The 14,630-nt window shown below is 40.0% G+C and overlaps 1 protein-coding gene across 5 annotated transcripts in view; it reads right to left on the minus strand.

The window, feature by feature from the left end:
* Positions 1–14,630, minus strand: part of STIM1 (stromal interaction molecule 1) — a 181,674-nt gene that overhangs the window by 45,590 nt on the left and 121,454 nt on the right. For all 5 annotated transcript variants that reach the window (XM_015062088.3, XM_015062090.3, XM_015062089.3 and 2 more), the window contains exon 3: positions 7,380–7,494. In XM_015062088.3, the coding sequence (XP_014917574.3) occupies positions 7,380–7,494 (115 nt within the window). The remainder of the gene's footprint in view (positions 1–7,379; positions 7,495–14,630) is intronic.

Consider the following 14,630-nt stretch of genomic DNA (forward strand, 5'->3'; position numbering starts at 1 on the left):
CAAAAAGCCACAACACACCAGAATTTGTGAAATGCTGCTAAAGCAGTACTTACAGGAAATTTATAGTACTAAATGCCAATATTAGAAAACAGGAAAGGTCTCAAGTCAATGACCTCAGTTTCCACCTTAACAAACCAGAAAAGAACAAGTTAAACCCAAAGTAAACAGAAGAAAGAAAATAATAAAGATCAAAGTAAAAATCAATGAAATAGCTAACAATAGAGAAAATCCTTGAAACCAAACACTGGTTCTTTGGGTATATCAATATATTAAAAGAGTAATAAGAAAAGATTATGAATAAATGTATGCCTATAAATTTGACAATGTAATGAAATAGACAAATTGAAGACACAAACTACAAAAGCTCACTGAAGAAGTAAATAACCTAACAGTCCTATACCTATGAAAGAAATTGACACTGTCATTAAAAACCTTCCTACAAAGACAACACCAGGCTTATATGGCTTTACTAGTGAATTCTACCAAGGATTTAAGGAAAAGTAATACCAATTATATATGAAGTCTTCTGAAAAATTGAAGACTACTTCCCAATTAATTTAATGAGGTCAGCATAATACTGATACCAAAAACAAAGATATTACAAGAAAACTATAAACCAATATCCCTCATTAACAAAGGTATAAAAATATGAAATAAAATTTTAACAAATAGAATCCAACCATATAGTAAAAGGATGATGACCAACTGGGGTTTATCCCAAGGATGCAGGGTTAACATTCAAAAATTAATCAATGTAATTCACCATCTTAGCAAACAAAAACAGAAAAACCAGGCAATCATCTCAATAGACACAGAAAACTCATTTGATAAAAATCCAATATCCGGGGCACCTGGGTGGCTCAGTCGGTTAAGCGGCCGACTTCAGCTCAGGTTATGATCTCGCGGTCCGTGAGTTCGAGCCCCGCGTCGGGGTCTGTGCTGACAGCTCAGAGCCTGGAGCCTGTTTCAGATTCTGTGTCTCCCTCTCTCTGACCCTCCCCTGTTCATGCTCTGTCTCTCCCTCTCTCAAAAATAAATAAAACGTTAAAAAAAATTTTTTTTTAAATCCAATATCCATTCCTGATAAAAAATTTCTCAGCAAATTAGTAATAGCTTCCTCAATCTGATAAATGTTTATATTTATATAAACATTTTATATTTATATAAAATATTTATATTTTATATTTATATTTTATATTTAATGATGTTTATATTTATATTTAATGTTTATATTTAATGATGAAAGACTGGAGTCTTTCCTCCTTAAGATCAGAACAAAGACAATGATACCTACTCTTACCACTTCTCCCAACACTGTACTGGAGATACTAACCAGGGCAATCAGACAAGAAGACTTTTTTAAAGGCATCCAGATTGGAAAAGAAAACAACAAAACTTTCTTTACTAGAAGACTTGATTATCTCAGTTTAAACTCTGATGGCATCTCACAAATAAGTGAGTTTAGCAAGGTTGCAGAATACAAGACCAATATATAAAAATCAATTATATGTCTATATATAAACAACAATCAGGAATTAAATACCATTTATGTGGTCAACTTTTTTATATATTTTACCACAATTTTAAAAGTACTATTTATAATACCATCAAAATCTATGAAATACTTAGAGATAAATCTGACAAAAGGTATGAAAGACCTGTACGCTGAAAACTACAAAATATATATCCTAACTAAATGGGGAGATATACCTTATACATCGATCAGAAAACTCAATATTGTCAAGATGTCAGTTCTCTCAAACTGAGCTATAGATTCAATGCAATGCCAGTCAAAATCCTAGTAGGCTTTTTTTATAGAAATTGACAAGTTGATTCGAGATCAAACAGCCAGGACAACTTGAAAAAAGAAAACAAAGTTGGAGAGCTAACACTATCTGACTAAAAGAATTATAAGACTATTGTAATCAAAATTGCATGGTATTGACATAAGGACAGGCAAATAGATCAGTGGATCCGAATACAAAGACCAGAAATAAACCCATACTTATATGGACAACTGGTTTTTAACAAAAGACCATGCAATGCTGTGGGAGAAAGGACAGAATTTTCAACAAATGGTTCTAGAAACAACTGAGACACACATAAGCACAAAGAAGGACTTGGACTCATACTTAACACTAACATCCACAAATTAATACAGAACAGATTAGAGGCCTAAATGTAAAACCTGCAACTATAAAACTTCTAGAGGAAAACATGGGAGAAAATGCTTGTGTGACCTTGGGTTAGGCAAATATTTCTTACATATGACACCAAAAGCATAATTCTTAAAAGCATAAATTGAAACACTGGACCTCAGAAAAATTAAAACTTACTGTTCTTCAAAAGATACTATTAAAAGAATGATAAGCCACAGACTGGGAGAAAATCTTTGCAAAGCATGTATCTCATAAAGGATAGCCATCTGAATACATGTGTCAAAACTTTAAAAAATTATACACTTTAAATATTTACACCTGATTGTATTATCAGTTATAACTCAATAAATCTTTCAAAAAGATGAAGTTGAGCTAAGGCAGTATCATAGGAGATGCATATAAAATATATATAAGAGAGATAGAATCCTCAGGACTTGGTAACAGAAATAGGTGAGAGATGCTCCTTTATTAAATGGGGATACAAGTAAGAACGTTTACCCTCAAGCAGCTATTTAATATAAATAGAAAATGCCTGTGATAAGTTTTAAATCACTGCATTGATGCTAATTGTTTTTTGTTATTGGAGAAAAAGTATCTAAAAGAATCCAAGAGAAATAAAAAGCCAGTTGTATCTCTCTCCCCCAAAATGTAGCAACAATGGCTGAGGCAGTTAACTAAATGACTTGAAGATTCACTTAGCAAAGTAATTTTTATAGAGCTAAAGGAACAGAAGAAACATATGTCTCACTGGGTTTATGTAAAAGCAATAAGGGGATGCCAACTCTTTTATACTGATATGACTTCTGAAATGGTTTAGACAGAAGTCCAATGCCACTTGCCCCTGCTGTGCTATATCAACAGAGAAAGGCCAGTTCTGCTGGGTTTCTCTCTAAAAGCCTCCTGGTTTGCCAGTACTGCTCCACTGCCTCCTGTGAAAAATCCCATCCTGCAAAGAATAGCACAGACAGAACTGGAGATCTGTGAGTTTATTATTTCTAAATTATCCTTTGGAATTATTTCCAAATCATTTCCAGTAGAAAGTAAACATTTTCTCAAGACAAAGTTCAGAGTCACACTAGAATACCAAGTACTTTTGCTTTTAGCTGGAATCATTTTAGTTAGAATCAAAATTGATAGTTTAATATGTCTTTGATCTATACAAATGGAGAACGAAATTGTTACTTAAGTTTGGCAGATAGCATCTTTTAAAATCTCATGTCCAGGAAAGGGGAGAAAAAATAGACATGATGTACTTTGTTTAGAAGAATGGAAGCCATGCTTTAGAAGAGAGTCCTCTTAGGTCAGTCCTCCCAGCAACCCTTCTAAGGACACTGTTACTATCTCCCCTAGCTCAAATATGCAAACAATTCTATTTCTCAAAGATTCTACAAAATCTACCTGGCATCCCTTTAAAAAAACTACCACTCCCCCTACCTCACAGGGCCTTAGAGGGACTGGAAATTGCTGCCCCCTCCCCCACAGTCTAAGCTCTCACTACCACTACCTTACATAATAAGTCTGTGATACAAACTATGCCAATCTGATTTTCCCTCCACCATATCTCACTGTTGAGCAAAGATACTTAGATGAAAAATGAACGAAGTGGAGACATCCAAGAGTAGCCAATTAGAAAAGGCCAATCCCCTAGACCCTGCTGCTGGGATCCCTGGAGTTCCCCCTTGTTCTTGATCCTTCCTCAGCCCTGTTTGTTCAGCTCCTTCTTATTTAATTTTGTGCAACAAAGAATTTGGTGGTCTTTGTCTTCAAAGACACTTCAAATTTGGTGTCAATTTGGTGTCAATTTCCCTGGTGATAGGAATATCTTTGTTATTCATGGTGGAGCTCCTTGGATCACACTTGAGTTTGAGCTAATGAGATGACTCTGGATGGGGACTAGTTGCCAGAAAGACCAACCAGCTGACTAGAGGATTGGGGCTTTGGGCCAGGAGATATCAGCCCAACCATCAGAAAGGAACAGGGGGCTGGAGATGAAGAGCCGTCATGCAGCCAGTGATTCAATCAATTATGCCCATGTAATCGGACCTCAGTAAAACCTCTGGATCCTGAGGCTCGGATGAGCTTTCTGGTTAGCAAACACACCCATGATTAATGTGCTAGGGAGGGTGATATGTCCTGATTCCAGGGGCAGAAGATACAGAAGTCCCAAATTCAGGACCCTCCCAGACCTCACCCTATTGGTCTCTTCTTTTGGCTGGTCCTAACTTTTATCCATTCTAATAAAATTGTAGTCAGAAGTACAGCACTTTCCTGAGTTCTGTGAGTCATGCAGTAAATTACCAAACCTGAGGGGATAGTGGGAACTGTGATTTGTAGCCAGTCGGTCAGAGCAGAGGTGGCTGGGAACACCCAGGGTTTATGGCTGGTTGGTATCTAAAGTGAGAGCAGTCTTACTGAGGACTATGCTCTTAATTTGTGAAGTCTGTACTAACTCTGGTTAGAAAGAAGTGCATTACATTATTTCATCAAACACTCTCTGCCTCATTTTCCTCATCTGTAAATGCAGACCATCATAGTATTTATACTTCAAAGGGTTTTCGTGAGAAATGAATTAACATATATAAATCATTCAGAACAGTGGCTAGCACACATCAAATATCATGTAAATATCAGAGTAGTTTCTTCGTTGTTGCTGTTTTTATTATTGAAGTCCAGAACTGGCTAATGTAGCAATTATCAGTCTTTTCTGTTAAAATCTAAACAACACGAAGGAAAGACTGGCTCTCAGTATCAGTCAGAAAATGTTAACAACTAATCACATAGATGGTACTGACATTAGTCAGCTAATGTTCTGAACACAAATGAACACTGCTGATATCTATATCATCTAGCAAAACTCAGACCAGCCACTTTGAGTGACTGCCAGAGTATTACATGCTTTTTGTAGATCTGGAAATCATCACTCCAGAGATTAGGGGCCTTGCTCTACATAATGAAGCAAACTGTTGGGAGGAACAGTACCCATGAAGATTCTTACTTTTAGCTTGTCAAACCACCAGGCATGACACATAGTGAGAAAACCCTAAAATGATACATACATGTCACTTCTCAGCTTAGCTGTGAGCTACATCACAGTGCACTGGAATATCCCTTGCTCATCAGTAACGGGGACCAACTCCTCAAAACTCATTCCATTGTCTTCCATCTTCCTGTCATTTAGAACACACTTGGAAGTGTTCCAAATAGTTGCTGAGTCCAGGAATAAAGTTCTTACCAGAAAACTGTCTTGGCTACTTTTTAGTATTATGATTTACTCCTGTTTCTGCCCTCTCTTGGTCACTTTCCCTTCCCAGCTACTTGTGTATGAGCTTTGAGAAGGCCAGGAATGCTCTCCCTGCCATCTTTCATTCCAAGTTCCCACTTATGAAACCCACTCTTAAAACCCAGGCGCCATGTCCTTATGTTGTTACAAAAAAAGAAGAAAACTAAAATTAAACAGTACGAGTAGAAGATTTTTCCTGGCAGTGCCAGTATAATTCCAAAGATCACTTCACTGCTTGATTTCTCATCAGTAAACAGCCTGAGTTGCTCAGGAGCTATTAAACAAAGCCCCCACAAGGAACTCAGCTTTTAAAGATTTCCAGAAAGCCGTCTGTAAAGCTAACTTAAGCTTCTTCTAGATTGATAAAAACACAGAGTTAATAAGAGGTATCAGCCTGTCCATGCCAGAAATAGGACTAGAATCCAGGTCTTCTTGCTTTTTTTTTTTTTTGTAAGTTTATTTATTTATCTTGAGAGAGACAGAGTCAGCTCAAGTGGGGTAGGGGCAAAGAGAGAGGGAGAGAGAGAAAATCCCAAGCAGATTCCACACTGTCCGAGCATAGCCCGATGTGGGGCTCTAACCCACGAAGCTGTGAGATTATGACCTGAGCTGAAACCAAGAGTCGGAAGCTTAACTGACTGAGCCACCCAGGCACCCCCAGGTCTTCTTGTTTTAAATTTAATGTTCTCAACCTACCTTATAGATAATCCCTTCCAGATCTAAGATTCTATAATCCTAGGTAAGATTAAAACAAAAATAAAAACTGCCTCATTCCTACCCAAACTGGTTTTTCTCTACCACCAGACCAGCGCTTTCAACCCAGATGGCATGGAAAAGCCTTGATCCAGTGAGCAGAAGGTCCAGGTCTGAGTCCTAGCTTTACAATGTACTAAATGCATGACAATGAACAAGTAACTTTATAAATCTAGGCCTAAGGCTCCTCATCTGCAAAGGAAGGGCCCTGATGGTCACTTATGTTTAACCCTTCTTAGCATCAAGACCTATCTTATGAGACCCTGCAAAGAGACCGCTTTCAATCCTGTTAGTATCAAAGGACACTCTAGCCACAGATAGAGATGGAGAGGACGCAAAAACCCTGTTTTTCCCTTCCTTGTCAAGCTTCACACTATTAGATATGCTCTTTCACTCACAGCTCTGAAGCAAATGTTTCAGGAAAAAAAATGGTAGTCCTGGTTTAACAATTTTATACATGAAAAATAACTAAAGTTTTCATTTAATAAGTTCAACATGAGTTAGCAGAGTGATGTGAGTGCTGAAGGCTCCAGTATCAAATCAGACTGCATTAGCTGATGTGCAGAGTCCAGAACTAAGAAGCTGGCGATCCTGTTCAACTCTGCGCTGGTCAAACCATTCCTGCAGGTCTGTGTCTGACTCTAAAAACTATGATCTAAGAAAGATATTAACAGAAATGTTCACAGGCAGGAGACCAAGAGGAGGAAGAGGCTGAGAAAACATGTTTTCTTCAAAGAAACTGGCTATTTAACCTGGAAAAGAAAAGACTCAGGGGAGATTCCATCTTACTTCCACCCAATCTTTGAATCATCTAGGACTCAGCAGAGCTGAGACCAAGTAGAGACTGATAGAAGGAAGGGGCTGCCTCAAAAGGCCAGTAAGCTCCCTACCTCTGGAGAAGCAGCAGAGACTGTGGTAGGTAGGAAGGAGACGGGTGGGGATAGGATAGAACCATTTAGAATTCTAATGAAGAGCAGCTCCAACTCTATTTGAAGCATCTTCCCCCTTTCCCAACATGGTGACTAGATTCAGTCTTATTCAGTGACTGTATGTAGAACCATTTTAATAATTTGCTCTTTACAAAGCATTTTATACTCATGTACTTTTAAGGCCAAGTTGCTGCCCATCTTCTTCTGTCTTCTCTAAACCTTCCAGCAACTAGGATCGATAACCAAGCTGCCTATTACCTTCTGAAGACTTCCATGCCTTCCACAGGTCCTCCACACTGATGAGCTTATCCTCCCCATGGAAGGTGCTGTGTTTCACTGTCGGATCATGGTAATTGAGGTCTTCCCTCAGGAACTGCAAGGAAAAAGCACACAAGTCACAAGGGATACCTAGGATCAGCCCACCGAGATCTCCACACAGGCCATCTAACTTTCCATAGCACATTCCATCCACCCAATGTATAAGTGTACCACATCACTCTTATGTCCTTCATGTGCATATGTCCTAGCTGCCAACTAGACTACCTCTTCTTCTTTGTTGTACGTTTCACTTGAAAAAAAAAAAAAAAAGAATAAGCAATTTCTTCCTCGTATTTTTTTAATTATGGAAAGATAATAAATGATAGTTAACTGGAATTCAATACACTAGAAAAAGGAAGAAGGATAGGGAAAAAGAATTATCAATTTTTGGATCACCTGTTTATATACTAAGCAATATTCCAAGAACTTCTACAATATTTTCTCATCTAATCCCCACAACCAATGAATTATCACACCTATTTTACAAACGAGAACAGAACTACGCTAAGATAATGCAACTTACCCCCAAATCACATTAAATTTGGAGAGGTTTAATTACTTGCTATGATGGTTTTAAAATATGTCCACAATTCTATGATAATCCTCCCACAAAAGGAGAATTCCCCTCCCCTGGAATATAGGCTGACATTTGTGACTCATCTTCTAACAAACAGAATATGGCAGCAGTGATGTCGAGTGGCTTCCAAGGGTAGGTTAGAAAAGGCAATACAGATTTCACCTGGCCTTCTCCATTTTGGGACACATGCCTTGAGAGCTCTGAGCTAACATACATGAAGCCTGGCTACCCCCAAAGTCACCATTATGGGGAGAACATATGGAAAGACTACATAGAAATATAGACAGATATCTGAGCAGCCCAGCTGTTTGTCTCCCCAGCCCAGGACTCAGACAAGTGACTGAGACTTCAGGTGATTCCAGCCCCCAGTTTTTGAGTCACTGCATCTGATGCCAAGTGGACACAGATGAGCTGTCCCTACTGAGCGATGCCCAGATTGCAGATAAATAACAAAATAAATGTTGCTGTTTGAAGCCACCGAGTTTTGGGGAAGTTCATTATACAGCATTAGGTAACTCAAACATTTGCTCAAGTGATGAATTTGTATTCCAACCCAAGATATCTGACTTTACAGTCCAAATTTTCCCCCAGCACTATATACGCTGTCCTTTAAATTACTGGTATTTCTTTTCATAATATACACCCTTATAAGAAAGAAGAAAAGCCAAACAAATCAAAGCTTTTAGAAATTTAACTGGTAATTAACTTCACAGATACTCATTCAGCCAGATTCTTAACCTCATTAGTATGTACAAGATTGAACACTTGATCCCGGTTTTCCCTAGAGCCTCAAACATCAAAGAAATATGCAATTTTGATCACTATGTTTTTAAAACATAGTTTAGTAGGATTTTCAGGAAATGTCTCTTATCCTTCTTTTCTCACCCTTTGTGTCTAGGAAAGGGTCTGACCCAGCGTAACATCAGTAAATGTTACTATCTAAACAAACAGATGACTGACAGATTACCTAGACCCATAATCAAGAGGTGATTTCCTCCCCCTGGGTTTTGGGGATATTAAGACATCTAAGTCTTAATGACTCAGGAGAGAAGTTTGAAGCAAGTCCACACTGGTGCACTCTCAACCGAGTCAGAATATAGCCTGCTGGGCACAAGGAACTTGAAAGTGTCTACAACTATAACATGGCACCGTCTAATACAACTTTCTGCAATGATGGAAATGTTCAATATCTGTCCTGTCCAAACAGTCCCCACTAGGCACATGTGGCCACTGGGCACTCATAATGTGGCTAGTGTGACAAACACACACACACACACACACACACACACACACACACACACAAGATTTAAAAAAAAAAAAAAATTAATGCAGAGCTAAATGACCACATGTGGCTAATGGCCACCTATTGCGGCGCAGCTCTAACCCATTCTTCTACCTGTGGTTTGGGTGTGGCCTGGCTACACTCCCACAGAGGCTGGAGTGGTGTTAGGAAGTCAAGACGTCTCGTGAGATAAGGAGGTAAAGGCAGTGCTCACATGCACAGGCTAGACAGCCCTTCGTGCCCTCCAGCCTCAACTAAATTCAGTTGACAACAAGGGTTAGGTTCTCCAGCTCCCCAACCTCTTATTTGTAATTGGTGAGAAAATTTATTTTTTAATAAGGATTATGCAAGTGGCATGGTGAAAAGCCCAGAGCAAAAAGATTTTGTTGATTCTTAGAAAAACTAAACTGATTAAAGTATTTTTTATGATTTTTTAATAGTCAGCCTTTTAAGGCACCTGACCTTTGATTCATTATATGCTGTAAATTGTGAATTTTAACAATTTTTCCCAAGTTGCCACACTGTTATCCCAACCCCATTCAATAAATTATCTTTTATTCATTTTTAAAAATGCTATTTAGTAATAATTAAGTCCTTATATATAGTTGAGTATATTTCTAGGCTCTGCATTCTTCTGCACTAAATGATATTTCTTTTTTTTAACTAGTTTTTTTCAGTCTATTTATTTTATTTTTGAGAGATACAGAGAACACAGGTGTGGGAGGGGCAGAGAGAGAGACAGGAGACACAGAATCCAAAGCAGGCTCTAGGTTCTGAGCTGTCTGTGCAGAGCCCAACTCGGGTCTCAAACCTGCCAACTATGAGATCATGATCTGAGCTGCAGTCAGACACTTAACCGACTGAGTCACTCAGGCACCTCAATCATATTTCTATTTTTGTGCTAGCCCTTGACTATCTTATTATACTTTTTGTTTTATTTTGTACTTTAATATTAATTTCTAATGCCTGGACCCCCTGTTTCCCATGGCTCTTATGTTTCAGAATATTTCTTGTCAATCTCAGCTGTTTATTTTTCAAAATTAATTTTAGAACAATTCTATTAACTTATTAAGAGGCTTCTCTCACTGAAGGCCTAAGTGATGAGATCACTAAGCCTTAAACAACAGACACTGGGACATCTCAGGGGGGACACAGTCACAAGTAGTCAGACAGCCAGTCTGGGGACAGAAATTCATTAATTCACTTAGTCAACAAACATAAGATTTCTAAGTACCAGGCATAGTTCCAGGCACAAGAAATTCAGTGAGTAGTAAACAAAACAGATACAGATCTTTATCCTCACTGAGCTAATATCCTCTTTGGGTAAGAGAAAGCAGGAAAGAGGAATATGGAATGCCAAGAGTACTGGTATTGGTGGCTTGTCATTTTAGAGGAGTCAAGGAAGGTTTCATTAAGGAGGTACATATACCTGAAGGAGATGTTGGAGAAAGGCAAGCAGAATAACCGGGACAAGAGTATCTCAAGAATAGGAATGGCAAATGCAAAGGCCCTGAAGCAAGAACATGCTCTGCTTGTTCAAGGAACAGTGAGGAGGCCAGTGTGGCTGAGAGAAATGAGAGAGGTGGTGACTAGTGATAGACAAATCCAGGGAAGAAATCAGGGGTCCAGATCATAAACACCCTTGTAGGCCATTATATGGGCTTGGATTTCAACTCTGAGAAGGAAGCTGTTAGGGGACTTTGAACAGAGATGCGACATGATCACATGTGCATCTCTTAAAGGATTGCTCCAAATGCTGTGCTAGAGAGAAGACTATAGGAAGGCAAGGGCAGGGAAACCAGTCAGGTGGCTACTGCAAAAACCTAACTTGAAACGAGGTAGTAATGTGGGTATAATGAAAAGTTGTCAAGTTTCGCACATATTTTAAAGAAATCAAATCTGTAATGCTCAGATTACAGATACAGCTATACCCTGTGTTGGTCCTCCAAGGTTCTAATCCGGACCCTCTTAATCTAAGACTACAGAAACCCACATCATGTGCATGCCTTAGGAGTAGAAATGCCAAAATATCCAAAGAAGGGGATTTTCTGCCATTCCCAGCTAACTATAGGAAACCACTGGATGACACATACCAGCTGCTTATTGGGAACCAATAAGAAATAGACTGCTTTTTATAGCCAAGTCTGATCACTGAGGTATATGGAGAACAGAGAAGCTCATGGGAAGAAAGTGTAAGGGGGAGCTGCATGTACAGGGCTCATGTACAGGCTCTATTCGTGCCACAAACCATGCAAAGAAGGAATGGGGTCGGAAAACAAGACCAGCAAGAAGAGGTGCCAAATGAGGACTATGCGCTGACAGAAGTTCTGCCTGAAGGAAGGGCCTGATGCTGAGTGGAACAATCAGGCCTCAAGAGTAGGAAAGGCAGGGGCGCCTGCACGGCTCAGTTGGTTGAGCTTCTGACTCCTTACTTTGGCTCAGGTCATGATCCCACGGTCATGGGATTGAGCCCAGCGTCAGGCTCCACGTTGAGCTTGGAGCCTGCTTAAGATTCTCAATCTCTCTCTCTCTCTCTCTCTCTCTCTCTCCCTCCCTCCCTCCCTCCCTCCCTCTGCCCCTTTCCCACTCTCATGCACACTCTCTAAAACAAGCAGAAAAGAGTAGCTAAGGCAGTATACTATAAAGAGGAAGAGTTCACAACCTATAGAAACAGACCCCTTACTTCCTGTGTGACTTTCGGGCAAGGTATTTCGCCTGTTTGAGCCTGTTTCCCGCTCAAAATGAGTGAGGACTAGGCCTCCCTCTCATCTGAGTGTGACAAGTTGTAAATGAGACATGCTTGCAGAAGTCCATAAGCTGCCTTTGCACCTGTCTTTCAGTGGCCCACAGAGTATCTTCTAAACTGAACCCATATTTAAAAACTAAATTTCACATTAAGAAAGTTCAGCTTTTCAGTCTACCTTAAAAAAAAAAATCTAAAGATCTAGAAACACCTGAGTTCCTAGATTTTAAGGGCTTAAGGACTGCAATTTGACTGGAAGAGAAAAAGTGGCTTAGGGACCTGTCATAAACTGGTGTCCGCATGGCAAGCACATCATTTTTATGTAGGTTGTCCATTACAAATTAACTTCAAAATGCAACATTTTATGAAGATGTTTTTATTCACATTTTACTTAAAGCTAAGAAAAAATCAACTGTCCACATCAAAGGACATTATGTGTGTGTTGTCATTTGGGGCAGCGTGGAGATGGGGGAGTTGGTGCTGAGGGAGGTCATGAGGGCCTCAACCCCCACCGCCAGGGCACCACTCCTGGGTTTGCACACTGACCTGGCAACAATGTGTGAGAGCTGAGCATCAGCTGCCTCCTTCTGAAGAGGCAAGTACTCTCTAGCGTGAGAGCAGAGAGCTTGTGATTCCTGATGCACACAAAAGCACTCTCTGTAAATTGTAGAGCACAACTCAAATGTTAGTTATTGTTATTGGCAGGAGGGTGAGATAAGGATATGGAAAGTAAGAGAAAAAGCTTCTTCGTCAAAGGTGATGCTTCTGTGCTGTGTATACCCTTACCAGTGTTATTATGTGTCTATCCCCCTGCCAAACCATCTATGCTTTGATGAAGGTCCCAGTTATCCAGCCACAAACATAGCAAGCAAGAATGCTGTACTGAACTAAAACTCCAATGCCCACCGCAGTTGGGGTAGGCACTGCCACAGATTACTCTGCACACCACCCCACAGCCAGCTAATAGCTGAAGTCTGGTTTAAAAGGAAGTTTAAGAGCAATGAAAAGCAAAAACAAAACCAAACCCAGAGGCAACTTTTGATTCCCACAACAAAGATTTACTATTTCTGACTCAGAACAAGCAGCTCTTCTCTCAGAAAGGCCTAAGAAGGCTCCCTACAAGTCTTGCCTTAGCATGGGGATGCAGCATTGGCCAGAGCTACAGCTCAGGAGCAATCTGAAGAGCAGGGAGCAGCTGTCACTAAGTATATTTAGCTCTGAGCTCAGAAAAGTGATCTCTTTGGCGGTGGCACAAAGAATGCAACCCCATCCCCACCCCAAGTGAAGCAGGAGTAAAGAGATGTGGGTGAGAGTGGACAGGAGGGGAAACATCTCTGTAGAATTCCCAACAAAACAGGCCCAGCCAGCTTCATCAGTGAGTAGAAGTCACTGATGTAAAGCTAGAAGCAGAGCAGTGCATCTCTGGGCACAGGGGTCCAGGCAGGTCTCCTGGGTATTTCCTTAGAACCAATTACTCCTTCCTCCCATTTCCAACTTCATTTCCGACTGTTCACCTTCCACATCTCCCAGACCAAACCTCACCACCTCCACTCTCACTCACCGCTCCCCACACGCAGTATTTATAACCCTCAAGACACATGCCCCAGATCTAAGATGCTTCCCAACTCTCGTTCATCTCTTCAATGTCCACCAAGGACCCGCATTTTAGCTACAATAGCTCTAAATGCCATTTGTACAAAGTGCTGGGACTTGGATGTCTCATAGATGAAGTATCTGTCCCCAGTGAGATCAGAAGCTATTGCCAAGGGCAGGGAGATGAGAGTCACTTCTCACTCACCTTTGTACATCTAGTCTCACTTCTGCCACTCCATCCACCATATTAGTCACCAGAATGACCTTTGTAAAGTACAAATCCATAAAGTATACCAACTTTAAAACTACTTAAAATTTCATGGCTCCCCATCACCTACAGAATAAAGCCCCAGCTTCTTGGCCTCACATTCAAGGCTTTTTACAATCTAGTCATAGACTAGCTTCCCAGGCAGCCTCCTGGCCATCTTCCCTCCCTACCAGGCACCTACACTTCAGACAAGGAGTCAAGAAACTATGGCCATGGACCAAATCCAGCTTGCTGCTTCTTTTTATAAATAAAGCTTTACTGAAACATAGCTACAGTCATTTATTTATGTACTGCCTATAGCTGTTTTCATGTTACAAAAGCAGAGCTGAGTTGCTGTGACAGAGACTGTATGGCCAACAAAGCCTAAAATATTGACTGTGTGGTCCTTTATAGAAAATGTTTGCTAACATTTGCTCTAGATACATCCAGCTACTACAGGCTCCTTGAACAAACCATGCTCAGTATAACTCTAAGCCTTTACACAAGGTGCTCCATTTAAAATATTTTCTCCCTGTCTTTATCTGCTAAAGAAAAAGCCACTGCCTCTGTGAAGTTTTCCAGACCTCACCCAAGCAAGTTAATTGCCCTACTCTCTTTGTTCTCTTAGTTCTCAGGGTATATATCTATGGCAGTACTTATCCCATTACACTATAATTACTATTTAATTACCCTCCTCCTTGCTATCCCTAAGCAACTCAAATATAGAAACTATGTTTTATTTGTCATTT

This window comes from Acinonyx jubatus, chromosome D1, assembly GCF_027475565.1.
Source record: "Acinonyx jubatus isolate Ajub_Pintada_27869175 chromosome D1, VMU_Ajub_asm_v1.0, whole genome shotgun sequence".
Taxonomy (NCBI): Eukaryota; Metazoa; Chordata; class Mammalia; order Carnivora; family Felidae; genus Acinonyx; species Acinonyx jubatus.